The 22,354-nt window shown below is 49.6% G+C and overlaps 1 protein-coding gene across 1 annotated transcript; it reads right to left on the reverse strand.

Annotated features, from left to right (window-relative positions):
- Window positions 1–1,217: 1,217 nt before the first annotated feature.
- extl3 (exostosin-like glycosyltransferase 3) lies at window positions 1,218–19,538 on the reverse strand. The gene is made up of 6 exons (XM_056294846.1): window positions 17,400–19,538; window positions 13,410–13,537; window positions 11,296–11,440; window positions 10,931–11,059; window positions 4,330–4,665; window positions 1,218–1,421 (listed from the first exon to the last, which is right to left on the reverse strand). Exons 1-5 carry the CDS (start codon window positions 19,536–19,538, stop codon window positions 4,456–4,458), a joined length of 2,751 nt encoding a protein of 916 aa, XP_056150821.1. The 3' UTR covers window positions 1,218–1,421; window positions 4,330–4,455.
- Between the last annotated feature and the right edge of the window lie 2,816 nt (window positions 19,539–22,354).

Below are 22,354 nucleotides of genomic sequence, written 5' to 3' on the forward strand. Positions count from 1 at the left end.
CACAGCCACCGGACGCCACGAAAGACTCTTACAGAGCCTGTAACATGCTGCAAACTATACTTATAAGCTATGCTTTATACAATTTGTTTACATGCACGTGACATTATGCAATATCCCTGTCTTTGTTTTCCCTCGGTCATGTTTTTTGGATTACCAGTCGAAAAGGTTTACCATTTTTATGGATGTCTGCGTAGGGCATGTGTAACACAAGTGCAGATTTTTTTTTTTACGACGGTCTTGCATAACCCAGAACAGTAACGCATCCAACATCACTCGAATGAAAGGCACTAAATTCAGTTTTGTGCTCGCCGAGTTTCTCTGGATTTCCTTTTCTTTTTTCACCGAATTGGACACGGCCCCTGCCCGCTACTGTTATCAAAGACCCGGCAGCTTTCGCTTTGGTGTGTTTTACAGATTGGGCCAGTTTCACCATTCAGCCTTTCTGACAACCCAGCTTTGCTCATTCATGTAGAAACGCGGCGCTTCCCCGCTGAGGAGGAACATGCAAAAAGGCCCGCTCGCCACGGCCGAGTCTGCAAGCCGCTCTGCAGACTCGGCTGCGGCGCGCTGTGCAGGGAGCCGGGGAGCGGAAGAGCATATTTGACAGGGAATAGAGGGAAAATAACTGTTTTATTTTGACAGGAATGTGTCTGAAGAATGCGCGAGGAATCCAGAAACCCTTCGAGGAAGGAAAGGCGACTCCGGGGACGACTAAATCGAGTGCTCCCGAGCACAGTTGCCATTTAGGACAATGGACTCTAATGTTGAACAAAGCTTCTTTGGGGAAGAATTTAAATTCACTTGAAAAAAATCCAAATCTCTTTTAATAGCCGCTCTCAAATACTGACCCCCCCCCTCCCTCCCATCCCCCCATCCCCAGACCTTTTCTCTCGCCCCTTGTCTATGTTGGGCACCTGCTCCCTGTGGGTAAAGGGTGCCGCAACCACACTTCACTTAAGAGCTTTGCTGCGTAGGGATCAAGGGCCCTTCATTCATTCGGGGAGTCAACCCTTTGAGTCTGTACCCTCCGGGAATTTCCGAGTGAATGTTAAAAGAGACTCGTATATCGTTCGCCTCGGCTGATCAGTGTGCAGCGTGCCACGGTTAAGACGGGGGGGGGGGGGGGGGGCTCGTGATGAACACGGCTGCAGACGTGTGGAAACCGAGCTGAGGTTAGTTCAGCGTCTAATGTAGTCCGATAGGAAACATGCACGCGTGAACATCAGAAGGTGAAGGGCGACGCGTCGGAGGGGGAACAACTGAATAAGGACACAAGTCAAATGGTTTAACCCAACATTGCGTTTTTATTTCCATTCATCCGGCCTTCAGCGGTATCGTTCTGATGCTGTGGTCAGTTGCCAGTCTGGCACAGTGCAGGGCGGGGCGGGCGGCCCGGCAGGTGACTCGGGGACCTCACCGTGCTTTAAAAAAAACAAAAACAAAACACTTCCAAGTCAAACTGTGGCCCCTCGGTGCCTTTCCCCCGCTTCCGAGCCGCGGAAAACCAGCTGTGCTGCCGATCCCAGAGGGGGAACCGCGGAGCTGCTTTCGAAATGCCTCCCGTGACACCGGCTGACCTTAGTCCAGCCCCAAGGCCGGGTTTAGGGTGAGCCGGGCAGTGGTGGATCTAGAGAGTTTTTCCTGGGGTGGCAAGGGGTGGCAGCTGCCACCTCTGGGACACAGTCTTGCCACCCCTTGCCACCCTGTAGATCTGCCCCTGGAGCCGGGTAATAACCGGGCCCTCGGAGCGCCGATGAAAAATACGGCGAGATGGCGAAGTGCAGATAATTGCGCGTCAAGGCTCATCCAAAGAAACCCAGGCTGGTCTCGTGAGCCCCGGTGCACCGACAACCGTAATACACACCACAGCATACCACAGACGGATGGGCCGCAGAGGGTGGCCAGGAGATTGAACTTGTGACAGCGGTTGCAGGATGGTCTCCGCAACAAGCAGGCCACCCACGACGCGTTACCCTTCCCTGTGCGCTGGTCCGAGGCCAGCGCGACGGCTCCGCCTCAGGCGTTCCCCGGCACACTGGCTTTCTTTGGCGTTTGTCAAGATACAAGGGGGATCCGTCGGGTCGGGCCCGTCTTTGCCACCCGAGATAATGAACCACGGAGCCCAGTTGATTGTATCGCGTGTGCCGTGTGACCCGTCTTGAAAGTTACTCCCCGTTGAGAATTAAACCTCAGTTCCAGAGTTTTCTTTTTTAATAACATATTCAATAAATACACATCAACTTGTGGGGCTTATGCCTTTTTGTTTCATAAAATCAGATTTACAGTAGGAGCATCACAGGAAAAAAAAAATACCAATTTGTATAGATTTTCTACTCTTTTTCTTTCCTAAAGGGATTATTTCAAATTGATTCCTCTGGTAAAAAAAAAAAAAAAAATTAATTGTGTTATCCTAGACGCACGGGACCGTAAAAAGAAGAGAGGGTCGCACTCAGAAATACAGCAAACCGATAGATTTACTGGCGTGGCGGCCTGTCCGGGGGTGTCTCCCCGCCTGCCGCCCAATGACTGCTGGGATAGGCTCCAGCGTCGCCGTGGCCCCTGTCGGGATAAGCGGCTTGGATAACGGATGGATGGATAGATTTACTATGTCATCCGTCTGGTTTTCGGCCATCCGACCTTCGTCGGAAACACCGATGAAGACCATATGGCCGAAAACGTATTGTGTTTTGCCAGACAGACGACACGGTACATCTATTTACTGGTATATTTCCGAGTGCGACCCGCCCTTCCTTATCTGGTCAAATGACTGGAGCTGAATCAAACGCGGTGAAGTAAAAGGGAAGCTGGAACTTGGTAAGACACAACAGGGTGGGGCTCCCTACGGACCGACTCCCCGGGACGACCCCGTGCGAGGCGGAGGCGGGTTCGCCAGACCGCGCCCTCTAAACAAAAGCATTCACATTGTGCATCTCGCAAACGTTGCTGTAAGTCAGCGGACATCGTACCTATTTGGCAAAGAAAAACATTCATCGAGAAACAGCAACGGGGCGAAACCAACGCGGTTTTAAACTGTGACGTGACGTTCCCGCTCCAGGTTTGGAGACTACAACACAGATATTGTGGGTAAGAGTTAAATAAACCTCGCAGTAGATGTCTACTTTTATTGAGTGGCCCCCATGTTGACACCATAATGGGTTTTTTTTTTTTTTGTTGGTTGGTAACCTTCTCGCCCTGAGCCGAAGCGGGACTTGGGTGTTAATCTCGATATAAAAACGTGTACAGAAACCTGATCCTAACCCTCAGGTGAGACCTTATGCACAACCCCCCCCCCCCATTACAGATAAAAACACAGTTCTGGTGGCAATTGATTTTTCAAACGGAGCAATTTTGGACTTTGCCAGAGAGTGAAATCCTAAACCCAACGTCTACACATGATGACAGGTTACGCCCTCCCACATCACAAGCGGGCCGTTTCTACCGAGACTGCAGTCCAACCCCGCGCAGGTCAAGGCGGGAGCTGGTTTCCACACTTGGAGGCAGTTTGATGACCATTGCAGTATGACCGCTAACTATCCTAATAGAAGCATGGCCGGGCCTACCGGCTTTACTCTGTCGTGTTGTTGTTACGTCTCGTTTTCAGACTAACATGTCTATGTCTCTCCCACAGGTTGAGGTTCTTGAACAAAAAAAAAAAAAAAAAAAAAAACCGGTTCATTCCACATATTGATTTATACATTTAAGCACAATTAAAAAAAAAAAAAAAAAGAAAAGTTCAATAAAATACTTCTGACCGTCAGTGCTCGTCTCATATTTCATTTAAGTACAGTTTGCAATTGTGTAAAAATCGAAAATAAAAGTGCGACGGCAACCGTGTGCCTTTGTCACTGTTGTCTCTCCCCCCCCCCCCCCCCCCCCAGACGACCCATCTGTCAGCAGGTTCAACCAGATCCCAGCTCTGATGCAACGCCACGCCATTGTCAATCGCCGAGTAACTGCGGGAGGAAGAGTTTCAGACCGGAGGGCTCCCCTTCGCCGCCCCCCCCCCGGGCGCAACCAGCCGCTGTTTCGCAGGCCTACGGAGTGGTGCAAATGAGATCTGTAGTGGTTGATGGTGGAGGCTGTGTGAACATGGAAGGCAGATGGCAACACCCACTAAAAAAAAATTTTTTTTTTTTAAAAAAACATCTTCTTGGCACAGGTCCCACTCAGCCTCCACGACCTTGGCATCTCCATTAAAGTTGTGGGTCGAAAGCACCAGCCGGAAAGAAAAAACAACTTATAAGAGTTCCGCGTCTATCGCTAAGCCGAGCCGTACTTAAATTATACATTTCCTTCCTTCCTTCTTCTGAGTGCTCCACCTATCCTTACCTCCACCCGTCCGCCCGTCCACTCCTGCGCCGGCAGTGGGAGCGTACAGTTTTTAACACGCTGCCGGTCCTTCCGTCTGCTCTCCCCTCAGCTCTTTGCTAGGCCACCGAGCCCCGGTGCCGGACGCTAGATGAACTTGAAGCACTTGGTCTTGTCGTGGGGCAAGCGAGTCTTAAAAAGCACCGAGTCCACCCGGAACTGCGTGTAGAGCAGGGGCATGTAGCCGTACACCTTCACAAAGAAGTTGATGCACTTGTGGCGCTCGTGGAAGTGCGAGTCGTCGTGCGAGAGGGCCTGAGGGCAGCCGGGACAGCGGAAGGTCCAGCGTGACGTCACCTGAGATGGAGACAAGGAGCAGATTTGTTAATCTGTCGTGTTTACTTTCATACCGGCGGTATGGAAAACGCACAGCGGCCGAATACCTCAGCTGGGCGACACACTGGCCCATGTTCACAAGACTTGGCGGAAACGGCATTGCGCTACAGAAAACCTGTGCTGCAGTAATCTTCAGTTATTCATAAAAGGGGGCGTCTGGGTGGCGTGGCGGTCTATTCTGTTGCCTACCAACACGGGGATCGCCAGTTCGAATCCCCGTGCTACCTCCAGCTTGGTCGGGGCGTCCCTGCTGACACAACTGGCCGTGTCTGCGGGTGGGAAGCCGGATGTGGGTATGTGTCCTGGTTGCTGCCCTAGCACCTCATCTGGTCAGTCGGGGGGGGGGGGACTGGGGGGAATGGCGTGATCCTCCCATGTGCTACATCCCCCTGGTGAAACTCCTCACCGTCAGGTGAAAAGAAGCGGCCGGCGACTCCGCATGTGTCGGAGGAGGCATGTGGTAGTCTGCAGCCCTCCCCGAATCGGCAGAGGGGGTGGAGCAGCGACCGGGACGGCTCGGAAGAGTGGGGTAATTGGCCGGATACAATTGAGGGAAAAAAATTATTCATAAAAATAAGGTGGCGGTAGTGAACAGTGCGGAGACACTCTACCATGGCATTATTTTCCAAGGTGGCCCCAGTGAAAACCAATGAATACTGAGGTGTATTCGACACCGACCCCCCCGGCCGCTCATGGCCGTGCACAAACACAGTGGATTGCCAGCTTGACTGGTAGAAACGCACGGCTGTCGACAAGGCAACATTTGACAGCAGAACTTTGTATAATAGAGGAGGCTGTTATTTCTCGGGGGAAAGTGTCTTTTTTGTAGCGCTGGTTATTTCTACTCGAACCAATCACCCTCTTCCTCAAGCACTCCAAATGGCAGTCTGCCACGAATCAAACCAATTACACTGACACTGGACCTTAGATATGGTCCACAGTAAGTAATTGAAAATATAACTGCAAATGTTGCCTCTAAATTCGGCCTTGTAATTCGGCTACGAAGACAACGACTGACACAAACCGACAAAACATAACTTTCAGTGTTATTTTGTTTCCTAGTGAAAGCTTTTTAATGTAATCTTAAATTGGACACTATACTGGGGCACACTATTGGGCGGCACGGTGGCCCCTCCTCACAGAGAGAAGGTCCTGGATTCGAACCCCGGGGGTTGTCCAACCTTGGAGGGTCGTGCCAGGTCGTCCTGTGTGGAGTTTGCATGTTCTCCCCGTGTCTGCGGTGGGATTTCTCCGGGTGCTCCGGTTTCCCCCAACATCAGAAACACATGCATGTTAGGGTTAGTACTCCTGTCTGTGCCCCTGACCGAGGCATGGCGAGACGAGCTGGAGTTGGTCCCCGGGTGCTGCACGGCGGCTGCCCACTGCTCCTAGCTACACAACTAGGATGGGTTAAATGCAGAGTAATTTCCTTAGGGTGACTAATAAAGTATCTCAAAAAAAAAAAATCCTGTCTCTCGTGAACAGGCGGTTTTTAGGTGCAGCAGTGCGCTTTTATGACTCTCTTACACGGCATGCAAAGGAGGCGGTGTGGTCAAACAAGCGGTAAAAACAAGCCACTCGTGTAGCACTCATGAACAGAGGAAATGTCTGCCACCACGCTATTACCTACGACTGCCACGTTAACCCGGCTGGTGATGTTATGAGTATGGGCCATCTTTTCAGGATGTCGGCCATCTTTTTAGGATCAGTTCCACCGGGAACTGATCTTCCAGGCGGCCCATCACAACCCCATGGCAGGTCACCTCAGATACGATGACGCACTCGCCCGAATAACGGCTCGATGTTACTGGCTGGGCGTTAATGGCGACGTGGTGCTGTACGTCTTGCCGGGAACGAGAAGGGGTAAACCTGCCAGCCACCCCAAAAGCACCGTTGCACCCATTACCATTGATTGAGGTTCTGTTTGAGCGTATTGGCATGGCGCTCGTCGGGCCGTTAAGCTGCAGTGCTTGTGTTAGTCGTATTGGATTACGCAACGCACTATCCCGACGCAGTGCTGCTGTGCAACATCTCGGCTAATGCATGTCACATACACTATGCGAACCCTATGAATTATGGGACACAAAATCGATCCGCCTGAGCGTGCACCACCCCCGAACAGATGGGCTTGTGGGGAGCTGTAATCATCACTCGGAGCCAGAATTCGGAAGTTCGTGCGTGAGGATAGCAGCAGTTGAGATAAACGGTGAGATCCTCTGTTATCTGCAGTGCGGAGGTGCCCCGGGCCTCCAGGGGTTCCCCCCCTTGAATGGCCGTTTGGCAGAACGCTGCGAGGTGTGTCGGACCTGAAAGCTGGGAGAGCGGTCCAAGCCCCAGTAAAGACGAAGTACGGTGCGTCCTGGACCTGAGAGCAAAACTCCATACGCTTGGGCGGTTGTCATGGGAGAATCTGGTTCCAGGCCCAGGAACGCCGGCAGCGCCTGTATAAAAGAAAAGCACGGTTGCGTCAGTTTTCACCAGCAGAGAAAGTCCTCGTATTACTTCCAACATCCAGCTCCAAATTACCCACCAAGTGGCAAGGGCCCTTTGAGCTCACACGACGAGTGGGGGATATCGACCATGAGGTTGTGCGTAATAACAGGGGAGGTGTAACACAGATCCCCTCAACCTCCTAAAAGCACGGAGACAAGGCCGTACCGGTTTCTCTGGCTACGGTGGTGTCAGACAGAGATGAGTTGGGGCCGGAGGTCCCAAAAATCAAACAATCCTGACCCCCTTCCATTATGAAAACAATCTCTCAACCCCCCAGAAAGCCGAGGTTGGGGCATTGCAACAGCGCATTGCTGATGTGTTCTTCCCCCTGCCAGGACCCACAAACCTCATACGGCACCGCACAGTGAGATCTGCGGGTGTGTTGGTGCGCCCACGTCCGTACCGACTGCCTGAACACAAAAAGCACAGTGTTCAGGCAGAAGTCAAGGCCATGCTGGGAGTGGGATGAATAGAGGACTCTAGCAGTGACTGGTGTAGCCCCATTGTCCTTGTGCACAAGTCCGATGGATCGGTACGGTTCTGTGTAGACTATCGCACGGTGCACGATGTATCCATGTTTGACGCCTATCCCATGCCGCAGGTCGATGAACGCCTTGACCGGGTCAGCTCTGCTTGCTTTTTTTACGACACTGGATTCAACCAGACTGGCGGCCTGTCCAGGTTGTCTCCCCGCCTGCTGCCCATCCCGCGACCCCGATTGGGATAAGCGGCTTGGATAATGGGTGACTGGATGGATTCAACCAAGGTCTAACGGCAGATTCCCTCGTCTCCACAGTCTAAGAAAAAACGGTTTTCTCTACGCCGGACGATTTGCACCAGTTCACGACAGCTCCGTTCGGCACTACAGCCATATCGGAGCGCCTCATGAACCGGCCCACACAGTGCCTCATGCTGTGGCCACACGCTGCGGATGCTGCAGCCTACTTGGGGGGGGGGGGGGGGGGTGCTGTCAGCCGGATGTAGCCCCGGCCTAAGTTGGGCAGTGGGGGAATGTGGTAGTGGGATGTGGTTTAGCCTCGGCTGCAGGTGGAGAGGGGGGGAGGGGGTGTGTGCGTCACGGGAGACAAAAAACAAACCGCTCTTTATATCCTGCGGTGAAGCTGGGTCCTGGACTGACACTGACTGACACGGACACCGGTGGGAACACAGGTGGACACAACACAAGACGCAGAGAGGGCGAGGCAGGAACGGCTCTAGCACCTGTGCGCACCGGTCCGTGCAAGGAAAAAATGTGCAAACAGAGACACTGTAAATAAAAGCCTGTGTTCACCATCTATCTTTTGTCCGCCTCTCCATTCCGAACCCTTCCACTGGCAACAGTGTTGCCACGGTGTAATTATTTGTATAGTCATAAATACACACCGACAATAAACGCCGTCCTAATAAAAATCTCAGACACCAGACATGGTGCGTCGGTTCGATCCCGTGGTTTGACATAATTTGTGTAGAATATTGGACATGTCAGTTTGAGTAATGGCAGAGCTTTGTGTGCAGAAGTAGAAACACGCAAACAGGGGGGAGATACCGAGTCTATTATTAGGGACGCATGATAATATATCGGGCCGATCGGTCGATAATGGGAAATGTATATCATGATGTGTTAGTACGATAATGAAATTATAGCCAATAAACAGAGCCGATAATACGAAGCCAACATTGCTTTCATTGACTTAACAAGCGCAGCAGCTGTTGCCGTGCCGATGTTCCGGGAGGATTGTGAGAGGAGGGGAAAAGTCCACGAGTTTCGACTCAGCAAATCTTATAAGTCACCTGAAACGTCGCCATCGCAACGAAGATGTATTGAAGGAATACGAAACAACCATTACCATCAACAAAACAAAGTGAGTACAGTAGTACCTATTTTTTATTCTTTTAATAATACCCAGTTGTATCTGGCCAATTACTCCACTCTTCCGAGCTGCCCCGGTCGCTGCTCCACCCCCTCTGCCGATCCGAGGAGGTGCTGCAGACTACCACATGCCTCCTCCCATACATGTGGAGTCACCAGCTGCTTCTTTTCATCTGACGGTGAGGAGTTTTGCCAGGGGGACGTATAGTGTGTGGGAGGCTCACGCTATTCCCCCAGTCCCCCCGCCCCCCTGAATAGGTGCCCCGACCGACCAGAGGAGGCGCTAGTGCAGCGACCAGAGCATATACCCACATCCGGCTTCCCACCTGCAGACACGGCCAGTTGTGTGTGTAGGGACGCCCGACCAAGCCGGAGGTAACATGGGGATTCGATCCGGCGATCCCCGTGTTAGTAGGCAACGGAATAGACCGCTACGCTACCCAGGTGCCCGCGGTAGCACCTACTTGACTGGCATTTGAAAATGGCCGTGTCCATGGGCTTCCGGTTCTATAAAAGCCTTTATTTTTGTATTGAGGGATGCAGTTTACTTTTTGTTTCAATTACTTGTATTTAATACATTGACAATATCCACGTCCCGAGGACCAATCTGCGATGCCAGAAGTCGGCATGCCCCGGTCCCCACCTTTGCCCGCCACCCGGGCTGCACGGCACCCTACCCCAATGCTCATCCCCGCATGTGGCAGATCCACGGGGGGGTGGCTCCATGTTGTTTTTTCGGGCTGGGCCCAGCCACCAGATGCTTGCCGGCGAGCCCCCCTCCCCGGTCTGGCTCCAGGAGGGGGCCCCGGTTTCCCTTTTCCGGGCAAGGCGCTGTAACTCTGCTGGTGTAAATTCATCGGGTTTTTTGGGAATCGCTCTTAGTCTGGCCCTTCCCCTGGGACCAATTTGCCTTGGGAGACCCTACCGGGGGCGATTGCCCCCCGACAACACAGCTCCCAGGATCACCGGGACACACAAGCCCCTCCACCACGTTAAGGTGACGATTCTCGGAGGAGCATTAACAAATATCCGATTTGAGACATGTCACTTAATTGAAGGGGAATTTAATTTATTTTGAATTTTTATGCGAAATGTTTGATAGGCTTTATGTTCTATGAAATCCAAAGTATATTCTTGGAGTTGCCCTGTGATGGCCTTGCTGCCCGTCCAGGGTGTCTCCCCACCTGCCGCCCAATGACTGCTGGGATAGGCTCCAGCATCCCCGTGACCCTGAGAGCAGGATAAGCGGTTTGGATAATGGATGGATGGATGGATTCTTGGAAGTTCTTTGATGTACTTTACTAGAAATAAAAAGAACTTCTGAAGAGTCAGAACTGTTCTTTGTTTTTGTTGTGTTAACGATAGTGATTTCAGTTAGATGTGGTTCGATCAGAGCTTTGGAATATTAAATCGTCCATCTTTGCTCACTCCGTCTTAACCTATCTTACCCTCAGGTATGCATATACAAGGCTCAGCGTCTTTGGTTTTTATTTTTCAAAGCCATCCAGCATGCCGAATTTCGCCACAACAGGACACTGTTACATAACCTCACACGAACAGGAACAACTTTTGAATCGGTGGAAACATAAAATCCGGGTGGGAATCAGCTAAAAAAAATCTGGGTATTTTTCGGTGAAAATCGGAAAAAAACGAAAACGCTGAGCCTTGTGCATATACTACAGGTTATGAACTTCTGTGAAATTTCTAAATTATCGGTGATCTTATCGGTATCGGCCATGGGAAGCAGGTAATTATCGGTTATCGGTATTGGCTGACAAAAATCCACATCGTGCATCCCTACTTATCACGACTGCTGTGGTAAGCACAGCAACGCCGCATGGGATACCACAGTACCACACTCACCTTGATAGGTGGTTTGCGGGTGATGTGAGACACCAGGAAGTTCATGGCGATGTCCTCGCAGTTGATGTATTCATCCACCATGTCCCTGATGGCCTGCGGCATCACGTAGGAGTATAGGTAGGCATAGTACTGCAGGCAAACACACACAAACACACACACACACAAATACGTTGAGCGGGTGAATCACAAGGGAGGGGGGCAAGAAAGGGATTGAACAAAAATGGGGGTAAGTTAAATGGTATGAGGAAGCAAAAGGAGGAATCAGCCTCCTACAGAGATGTCTGAATTTGCATCAAGTTACATTGCGAAGGACCTTGGGGAAGGACAGTGTGTGTGTGTGTGTTGGGGGGGGGGCACTGTCTCACCTTATGGAAAAAGGCGGCTCCCGTCAGCACCATGGAGAGCTCACAGGAGTAGTTGGAGTTGTAGAGCCAGGACTGGTGGTTGATGTCCCAGGCGTGGAACCTCCCAGGAAACCCCACGATGCGGTCTCTGGCCTCACGCCACACCCTGCCCGACACACAGACCGGTACACAGTCAGCGCTCTTCACTTTCAGTCAGCTCAGTTAGGATGACTAATGAACTTCATCTTCTTTTTTTTCTCTCAAATATTTGACACTGTGACAGTCTCTCGCATTTATTAATTGAGGTCATTATTTTCGAGGCATATCTCGAGACATGACACTCTTTAGGGCTCGAACACGCGTCTGTTTCATCTAGTCGCCAATCGTTCCATTTTGAAAAAAAACTGTCTGTTAAATTTTTCTGTTATCTTCAGTGTATGACAAAGTCAAGACACCCAAGACCAGAATGACATTCACAAGTCAAATTGAGGGGGCGTCCGGGTAGTGTGGCGGTCCATTCCGTTGCCTACCAACACGGCGATCACCTGTTCGAATCCCCGTGTTCCTCCGGCTTGGTCGGGTGTCCCTACAGACACAGTTGGCTGTGTCTGTGGGTGGGAAGCCAGATGTGGGTATATGTGTCCTGGTCCCTGCACTAGCGCCTCTTCTGGTCGTTCAGGCTGCCTGTTTGGGGAGAGGGGGAACTGGGGGGAATAGCGTGATCCTCCCACGTGCTACGTCCCCCTGGCAAAACTCCTCACTGTCAGGTGAAAAGAAGCGGCTGGCGACTCCACATGTATCGGAGGAGACATGTGGTAGTCTGCAGCCCTCCCCGGATCGGCAGAGGGGGTGGAGCAGCGACCGGGACGGCTCGGAAGAGTGGGGTAATTGGCTGGATACAATTGGGGAGAAACAGGGGGGGGAACAAAACAAAAACAAAAAACAAACAAAACAAAAAAAGTCAAGTTGGGGAGATGGATAACCAGAGCCACGACAAGAAAATCTCGGTGGGGGGGAGAAAAGATAAGCCTCTAAATCTATCCGATTAGATATTTGGCAATCCTAACACACACAGCGACTACACAAGGAGTCTCAAAAAGCACTGCCATTAGCTCCTGGAGCTCCTATCGTGCCACGCTGGGAGCAAACACTTCGTCAGACGTGGTAGAATTTTACTCCTGAGGAGAAAGCGGAGGTGAAGAAACATTCCTCGGTAATTCAGGAGGCGTCGGGGATAATTCATGACAAACGACCCCTGTGCGGCACGCCGCTTCATTCTGCCTGCCTGGACATGGTGCGACGGCGGAGTCTCTCAGACAACTCAGGCGGGGGGGGGGGGTGAAGAGAACCAACATTATTATATGTGTACTTTGTAGTTTTAAATATGGCTTCCGTGTTGAGAGTTTGGGGAAGTAGACACAGGTGAATCATAGGCACGAGACGCCCGCAACGGTGACGGCGTCTGGCTGGTTCGGTGGAGCAAAGGCTTTTCGAGGGTTATGGGCGAACGCTGACTCCTGTTGGGAGGTAAAAATTTTCCCTTCTTTTTCTCTTGTCACTTTTCCAACTACAGTAAACTCAGTAACTGGCACTGTCTTATATAGAACAACAATCAACACCCCCACCCCCAACTGCTACCACCCCGAATGAGTACAGAAGGTGCAGTCGAAACATAGGGGGGATGGAATCAGTCTTCTGTACAACATTAATAACTGACGGCCACATTCACTTACAGTGTAATTTTACTATGAGAGAATAATTTAAGGAAAATGAGAAAAAAGGCGGATCCCCCCCCCCTTTTTTTTTCTTCTCAATTGTACTTGGCCAATTACCCCACTCTTCCGAGCCATCCCGGTCGCTGCTCCACCCCCTCTGCTGATCCGGGGATGGTCCGGAAGAACACGCTATTCTCCCCAGTCCCCCCCCCCCCCCCCGAACAGGCCGACCAGAGGAGGTGCTAGTGCAGCGACCAGGACACACCCACATCCGGCAATTGTGTCTGTAGGGACGCCCGACCAAGCCGGCGGTAACACAGGGACTCGAACCGGCGATCCCGTTGTTTGCAGGCAACGGAATAGACCACTACGCTACCTGGACATGGGATTTTCTCTGAACAGTTTGTCTCCATCACCGACCTGAAGCCAAACATAATCTCATCGTGACGGAGGTGAGCGTCGTCATCTATGGACAGGATGGCCTCAGTTTCCACGGCGTCCCAGGGCAGGAAGCGGTTGTTGAGGCTGTTCTTCTCAGTACGGACCACCTGAGGGAGTGAGAGACGGGATTTAGCGTGGACACTGCATTTCTGAGAGGTCTTTTATTTGTGGTGCTGTCCCTTAACCTTTGTGGGGCTGCACCCATTTTCAGAGGTGAATAATTATTTGCTACAACTACTCCTGTAGCGGGTATTTGAGTAAAGGTTAGCGGAGCATTGCTCCTTTTCAACATGAGGTCATTAAGTACATGAGATGTGCTATTAGTGTGGAAACTTGCCACACTAATAGCACATCTCATGTACTTAATGACCTCGCAAGATGCAAGTATCTTGCATATCAAGTATCTTGCAAGATACTTGATATGCAAGATACTTGCAAGCACCACAAGATGCAAGATCTTGCATCTTTACATAATGCAAGATACTTGATAGTCGATAGTTTCCGGTTTCCAGTGGAAACCGGAAACTATCGACTATCAAGTATCTTGCAGAACCTTTTGATAATTGCATTGAGCAATTAGACTGACAAATGCTCTGCTGGAGTAAAAAAAAAACAAACCTGCATTTGTCAATCATTTTTGAATTTGATAAATAGAATCAAAGGTGTTGCATGGTCCATCAGGTTTTTCACCTGCTCTGTGCCGTTCTCCAGCTCCATGTTGCTGGGGAACGACTGTGTGTGTGAGCAAGCTTAGGAGAGGTCCGGCCAGGAGGATAACTCACTGAATTAAATCGCAACGCTTTTCGATTTCAACGTGACATTTTTAAACTTGTAATCCTCTGTGAGCTGCAAACACACCACATCTTATTTGATACAAAATCAATACTTTTGTGTCGCCAAAACCGCTTTCACTGCACTTGTCACACACAAGCATCAAAACTTCCACTGCATCCCCTGAAAGCAATTAAATGAGACAGCGTGCCTCGGCTACGGCGGACAAATCTGATTTTGATCCGCAACTGATTTCTGGGTTTTTAAATCCAATTAAGATTGACTGTTTGCTCTGTTATCTGCAAACCTTCGGATCGGCTGTGCATTCGGGCAGCTGTATTTTTTTGTTGCCGTATCGACGCGGGCTCCTAGGTGTGGATAATTGTGGTGCGGTTTCCGCTAACTCTGAGTCCAGTGAGTTATCAGAATAGAGATTTTAATCCTCGCCATTTTCACAATGGCGATGTCGAGTTACAGTGCAGCATAAATGTGGCACGTTAACATCACTGATGGAAGAGAGGACATGTATCCTGTCTCATGATTGATGGCTGGTGATGATGCAATTTGGAGTTTCATAATCCCCCCCCCTTTTCTTTTTTTCTCCCCAATTGTATCCGGCCAATTACCCCACTTTTTCGAGCCGTCCCGGTCGCTGCTCCACCCCCTCTGCTGATCCGGAGAGGGCTACAGACTACCACATGCCTCCTCTGACACATGTGGAGTCGCCAGCCGCTTCTTTTCACCCGACAGTGAGGAGTTTCCCCAAGGGGACGTAGCGCGTGGGGGGATCACGCCATTCCCCCCGAACAGGCGCCCCGACCGACCAGAGGAGGCGCTAGTGCAGCGACCTGCAAGACACGGCCAGTTGTGTCTGTAGGGACGCTCGACAAAGCCGGAGACAACGCGGGGATTCGAACCAGCGATCCCCGTGTTGGTAGGCAATGGAATAGACCGCCACGCTACCCAGACACCCACTTCATGGTGTGTTTTTGCTACAGTGGGGCGTACTTTAGCATTCTGGTCTAGTGGCGCTGTAAGTGACGTGCAGGAGGTTGTGGTTGGGAAATGCGTGTGATCTGATTTGAGCTGTCAAACGGAGACGTACCAACAGAAATGCAAATTGAATTTGATAGCAAACCTCATATGAACTTGGTTACAAACTGATTTGAAAAATCAGATTCCATGTGGGCTTTGGACATACAGACTACAGAAAAGCAATCAGAAACAGATATGGTAATAAAAAAAAAATTGTTAAAAAAAAATTGGATATGGGCTGCCAGTCTGCGACAGCAACGCTAACGCACACTTTCAGCCATGAGCTCGCTGGTGTAAGGAGACGCAAGGAGAGATGAGGTCTAAGCAGTTAACAGCTTCTCATGCCCAAGTTCTGTAATGAACAGAATAGGTTGGGGTTTAACTGGTGGTGTAGAAATATGTTAAAATCATTCTGTAGCCTCCTTTTTCAGGTTGCCCTATCACATAAAACAAGCCTGGCTAATTTCATTTTAAACGATGTTATATTGGGATCTAAAATTTGAATGGCAATGTACACAGACTATCGCTTCCACTCACTGAATACATTGAATTATGGTGAAATATTATATATTCAAGAGCCACCGGCACTACATGTATCCTATAGCCACGTGACTGTGGTTTCTAAAATCATTTTACTGCATGATCAGTCAACATAACAGCAGCCAAGGCTTAATTTGCAAATCGGGGCATCTTGAGTAAACCCCGTTCCATTTCAAATGTGGAAACGTGGAAGCCGAGTGGTCTTATGATAGGCTAGTTTAATTTTGCAGTGTATCCAGACAATTATGCTCTTCTAGTCTTATTTATTTTTTGAAAATTTCCCCCTTTTTCTCCCCAATTGTATCCGGCCGATTACCCCACTCTTCCGAGCTGTCCCGGTCGCTGCTCCACCCCCTCTGCTGATCCGGGGAGGGCTGCAGACTACCACATTTGGAGTCGCCAGCCGCTTCTTTTCACCTGACAGTGAGGAGTTTCACCAGGGGGGACGTAGCGCATGGGAGGATCACACTATTGCCCCCAGTTCGCCTCCGCCCTGACTGACCAGAGGAGGCGCTAGTGCAGCGAGTTTCTCAATACTGTAGCAATCAGGCAAGTTCTGTCTGTAAGATTCTAAGTGGTGCCCAACACTGAGATGAGGTCTGAGTTCAAAAGAACTGAATCGACCCTTTAAATGGATATCACAGCAAGGAAGGTCCCCCATCCATCTATGTATCTCTTACTCCTCAAAAACAAATTACTGGAGTAAAAATACTTCAATGCTGAAACAACTACATACAACTACATAGACATAATCCTCAAACAGAAACCAAATAGTTAAGACAGACTCTTGTCTTGCAGCTAATTTCTTATTCATAATGTTTTCTGTGCAGGGAGAGACAGTACATTTGAAGTCCTTAAATAATCTGTTTTCCAGGTTCAAGGTAAAAGCAGTGTAGACATCCTAGTTTTCATCTCATTTTTAATTTAAGAAGCTCTACTTTCCCTGGCTACCTTCAGTTGGTAGGGAAAGCTTCAAAGAGAAAAGAAGAGAGCTGATCAATTCAGGGGAACATAATTGAGTAGAAGTCACACTGTCTTAGACAGCAGAAAATAAGAGATTGTCTCATTTGCATTTCAGAAAGAAGCATTATGATATACGTTTGAAATTATATTCTGTTCTAAACAACACAACCAGGTGCCAACGTTATCAATGCTAACCAGACAAACTTGTTTATATTTACTGAGCTTGGTAATAAAGACCAGGTATTATGCCATACTCACTGTTAGAATGCAGTGACTGTGTGAAATGCTTGGCTCGATTTGATCGGTCACCTCCCAATGTGATGTCACAACTGTCTAGATTTTCAAATGGCTTTTATTTACTAGTTGCCTCTGCACCTGGTGGCATAATACCAGGTCCTTAAAGAACGACCACTTTTTAGTTTATCCAAAGGAGTTGAATCAAGTGCAACTGGACTTGGTATATATCCGTGAAGACGTTTCGCCTCTCATCCAAGAGGCTTCCTCAGTTCGTGCCTTTCTGACTAGACCAAGCTAGTCAAGCTAGTCCAGTTGCACTTGATTCAACTCCTTTGGATAACCATGACCTGGATGAATGAGAACATTCACAGACACTTCTTAGTTTAGATTCATATTGATCTTGAATTTTACAGTAGCACTCACCACAATGGGCAGGCCTATGTCTGGCCACAGCAGGTCATCTGAAGGGGGCTTGGGGGAGTTCCATACCACCACTACCTTGTTGAGGTATGGGAGCCCATTTAGCCTCTCAAGAGAGTTCATTAGAACTTCCTCCCTCTCATATGTCAGCATGACCACAGTGAACTGCTCCCGGGGCACATTTCCTCCCAGAGCTGCTTGGAACTCCTTCCCTGAGCCTCCATTACCACCCCCGATGGGCCTGAAACCTGTACCTGAGCCAAGGAACTTGGCCTCAGAGGGTAGCACAGGGTCCAGTGGAGTGTGGGGAAACAAGTGGAAGGGTCCTGGGGCACGGTTCCATGCTCTGTAGGTGTCTGCAGCAGTATATGTGAAATTCCGGAGGAAGCGTGGAGAGGCATAGGGAGGTTCTGTCTCCACAGGACCCAGGTCCAGATCACCGTTGTCAGCCAGGTTGGCATCAGTTCCTGCCAACTTCCCAGCTTTGTGGGGAATCTCCTGGGCTGGCTCCTCTCTGATTGGAGCAGCAGGAACCTGGATGCTAGTTCTGATACTGGCCAGGATTGTACTAAGGACATTCTCAGAGGTGGAAAAGTAGGTCTCCCACAGAAAACGACCCTGTCTTCTCATTGCCAGCAGGTCATTGTCTGATAAGCTCCGCAGCAAGAAGTGTAGCTCTGTAATGCGAGGTTTAGGGACAATAATAGCTGCCTCACTCCAGCGGATAAGCTGGTGGTAAGGCAACCTTGAGTGGTCCCCTAACACCACTGGTATTGCCCCTACCTCCAACGCCTCAAATAGCCTCATCCCACAGCCTGCTGAGGCCACCAACTGCCCATCTCCAGGAGCGATCACCAGGGCAAAAGTGGAAGCCTTGAGGACCTCCAACCTATCCTCTCTCTCCCCACACAGGGCCCACTCTGTGGCCAAGCTTGGCTGGGGATTCTTGCAGGTGAACTCAACAAAAACCTGGTCCAGTTGGCTATCCTGCACTGCCTTTAGGGTACCGATAATGCGATCATCGTAATCGGCTGGTGGATCTCCTTCCATCTCCTCCTCAAATGACTGCGGTGGGGCTTCCTGCAAGCTACTCCTCAGTGACTCCACCCTCTCTCCCTGGAAGCTGAACAGGTACTTCCTTTTTACTGGAACCTGAGGGGGTACCTCAAGAAAGTTGGGTTCAGAGAGGGCATGAACTAGCGGTGATACCACCAGGTCAAAGCCCTCACGGTATTGCTGCTCCAGAAAAGTGGATTGGGCCACCGCTGCTCGTCCTGTGCTTACATTGTACAAGAAGTTCTGTGTCATCGTCTTCCTTGAGAGGTGCACCAGCAGGTGGTTGTGCCCATCAGACCTCCAGTAAGGAAGGGCCTTCAGGTGTTTCTCCAGCTCCACGGGAGATGGTAGAGGGGACGAGGGGGGCTCCTGCAGCTCCCCTACCAGCACAACATAAAGACAGGCTATGTTGGGGTTATCGGTTATATAAATATTGCCCTTCACTGCTGCTGCAAATGCCTGCTTGACCAGTGGGTCAAGATACTCTCCCCAGGAGTAGGAATTAGTGTCGTACACATACACTGGAAACCCAGAGGTCAAAGGGCAGCGGGCATAATCAAAGCAGGAGCGCAAGCGGCAGGCACGAGCAGACTTGGGCGGTGGCAGACCTGGGTCATCCTTATCTGGCAGAAGCCTGACTGGCAGTGAGAGTTTGGGCTGGTTCTGAGCCATTAGTTCCTTATAAGAGTGTTCTGTCTGGCTGATGACATTCTTCAGCTGCAGCAGATCCTGCTTGGCACTGTCAATGCTGCGCTTGCAGGCCTCAATGCGCAGGTTAAGCCGAGCAATCTCCCCGTTTAACTCTTGCCTTTTGGCTTCCAACTGCAGCAGCTCCTCACTGACTGATTCGCGGATTCGACAAAGGTCTTGCACATGTTTGGCCTCACAGAGCTCGCCACCAGGCCGTGGCCCAAAAATACGCTTGTCCGGACCCCCTGCTTCGTCGATGGTGGTGAGGTAGTAGTGGGCAATAAGAGGGAAGAAGACAAGAATGAAAAAGAGCATGAAACTGAGCCAGGTGAGGCGCACGCGTCGCAGCACCCATGGCTGACTCCCAGCTCCAACCCCACCACTGTTGCGCTGCATCGCTGACCTGTTCAGTCCACTCCTGGCCTCACTTGGGAACCCTTGCTATGAGGATCAACATCAGCCATGGTACGACCTCGTCAGCAAGGCAAAGGTATACTAAATCATTAGAGGTGATCTAAATTGCTGTAGCTATTTCCTTTTATAAAGGTCATCTGGGGCTTATTATTTCTTCTTTGGTATCCTTTGGGTATTGCGTAGGGGATCAGCTTCACCAATGTTCTGATAACTGATAGCCTAAATGAGCTTATTTCATCTCTACAGTGGGGTTTGACTTTGATAATGACTTATGTCAGAACATAATCCCGCATGCTATGTGGGATAACCCTCCTATGGGGTGATCCAGGCAGGGCATGGCTAGTCAGTGGGTCTTTCCGATAGTGTGGTGGGCCAGTTGTTTGTGTTGTATACATAATCTGGACACTCTTGCAGAGATGGGGCTCCCAAATTGTCCTTCTCTTCCACAGAGGAACCTGGAAAAGATGTAAAAAAAAAGTACACCAATAAGTTAATATGATTAAAAACAACTTCTATACAAAGATTTACTTGGCATTTTATTGTTTAAGGCCTATAATAATTCAAAAGCAAACTGTTCTCAGATAATTACTTTTAGAGCAAACTAAATTAATCTATAGCTGTCTCACGAACAGTCCTAGATTTCTATATTAACAGATCTAAAACTTTGTGATGCTTTTTAAAACTAACAATTGACAATAACTTATTGTACAGTATTCTTTGATTATGATCAAAATATAAATTTTTAGCCAAATAACACATAAGCTAAAGATTCAATTATTCCTACATACATATACTTTGGTTTGTTACTTAGCTTGCAACGGCAAGAACAGATCAATTTGTCATCGCAGAAACAGGATGGAAAAAGGCTACAGTCTGCAAACTCTGAACTAGTGGAGCACTAAAGTGATGAGGTCATCAGAATTTTTTAATCTGATCCTTCATTATTCCTGATATTTCAAGTTCAAATCTCAGCCTTCATGCATCCACATCCTGCTGGTAATCCTGTTTCTAGTGAGGAAATTCCAGTCTGTGGAACTTACTCAACTCGAGAATTTTATTTTCATAATCACCAGATTGCAGAATCATGTGGCTTTTTTCCCCTCTCATATACCCTTTCTCCAAGTTTGATAGATAGAAAAAGCTCAACAAATAGAAAAAGCCCATTTTCAAAAACTGCTGACACATGGTCTATGCTAAAACCACTTCCACAATCCTCACTTAGGACCTCCTGCTGTGACCTAATCAGTGACTTATATAGTTCTAAGCTTCAGTGGAAGCTGTCCATCTCAAAATGTGATGTAGGATTATCTTCACTAGTCCTCATCAAAATGAGGTCCAGATGAGCACCAAGGACATCAGCTGTGCCCTCTTCAAAGGGCCTTGAAATTAAACTTTTCAAACTGTGAATGTGGGCTCTGGAAAAATGAGCTGCTTATACTTTATTGCCTATTAATGCATGAATAACCAAAAGGAATGGCAACTGTGATGCGATGACATACACTGGTTAGTAGCTTGTAAGATTGACAGCGCATTTTAACGTTAAAATGTTTCAGCCATGGTTTTTTTCTTCTTCTCGTTTTTCTCCCCAATTGTACCCCGCCAATTACCCCACTCTTCTGAGCCATCACAGTCATTGCTCCACCCCTTCTGCCAATACAGGGAGGGCTACAGACAACCACATGCCTCCTCCAATGCATGTGGAGTCGCCAGCCGCTTCTTTTCACCTGACAGTGAGGAGTTTCTCCAGGGGGACGTAGCACGTGGGAGGATCACGCTATTCTCCCCAGTTCCCCCTCCTCCCTGAACAGGCGCCCCGACCCATCAGAGGAGCCGCTAGTATAGCGACACCCACATCCGGCTTCCCACCTGCAGACACGGCCAATTGTGTTTGTAGGGACCCCTGACCAAGCTGGAGGTAACACGAGGATTCGAACCAGCGATCCCTGTGCTGGTAGGCAATGGAACAGACCGCTACGCTACCCAGGCGCCCTCATTCCAGCCATGTTTAACCATTTATGAGAAAGCCGTGAGTGTCTTTGTGTTGCTACTCTAATGGTAACAGGAGGCGCCATGCAGTGTGCTGGAAGAGCGATGCGTGCTGCTACATAAGCTCAATGCTGAGAAAGTCCACGGGTGTCAATGTTAAATACAAACATGGTAAAGCCCATAAGCCGAAATCAACTTCTGCAAGCAAGATGGTGAAAAAGTGACTTATAAGGCAGCAAGTATGAATTAGGCTAATTAGACTACTGCTTTTTAAAACTAATGATTGACAATAACTTATACTGCCTTTTGCTTTAAGCCCCCCCCCCCTTTTCTTTTCTCCCAAATTGTATCCGGCCAATTATCCCACTTTTCTGAGCTGTCCCCGGTCACTGCTCCGCCCCCTCTGCCGATCTGGGGAGGGCTGCAGACGACCACGTCTCCTCTGACACATGTGGAGTCGCCAGCTGCTTCTTTTTCACCTGACAGTGAGGAGTTTCCCCAGGGGGATGTAGTGCGTGGAAGGATCACGCTATTCCCCCCCAGTTCCCCCTCCCCACCAAACAGGCACGCCGACCGACCAGAGGAGGCACTAGTGTAGTGACCAGGACACATACCCACATCCGGCTTCCCACCCACAGACATGGCCAATTGTGTCTGTAAGGATGCCCGTCCAAGCCGGAGGTAACACGGGGATTCGAACCGGCGATACCCGTGTTGGTAGGCAACGGAATAGAACGCCACGCTACCCGGACGCCCCCCTTTTGCTTCAAGTTTTACTTGCCATGTGCAGAGCTGTTATGACATCAGAATTT

This window comes from Lampris incognitus, chromosome 15 (assembly GCF_029633865.1).
Source record: "Lampris incognitus isolate fLamInc1 chromosome 15, fLamInc1.hap2, whole genome shotgun sequence".
Lineage (NCBI taxonomy): Eukaryota > Metazoa > Chordata > Actinopteri > Lampriformes > Lampridae > Lampris > Lampris incognitus.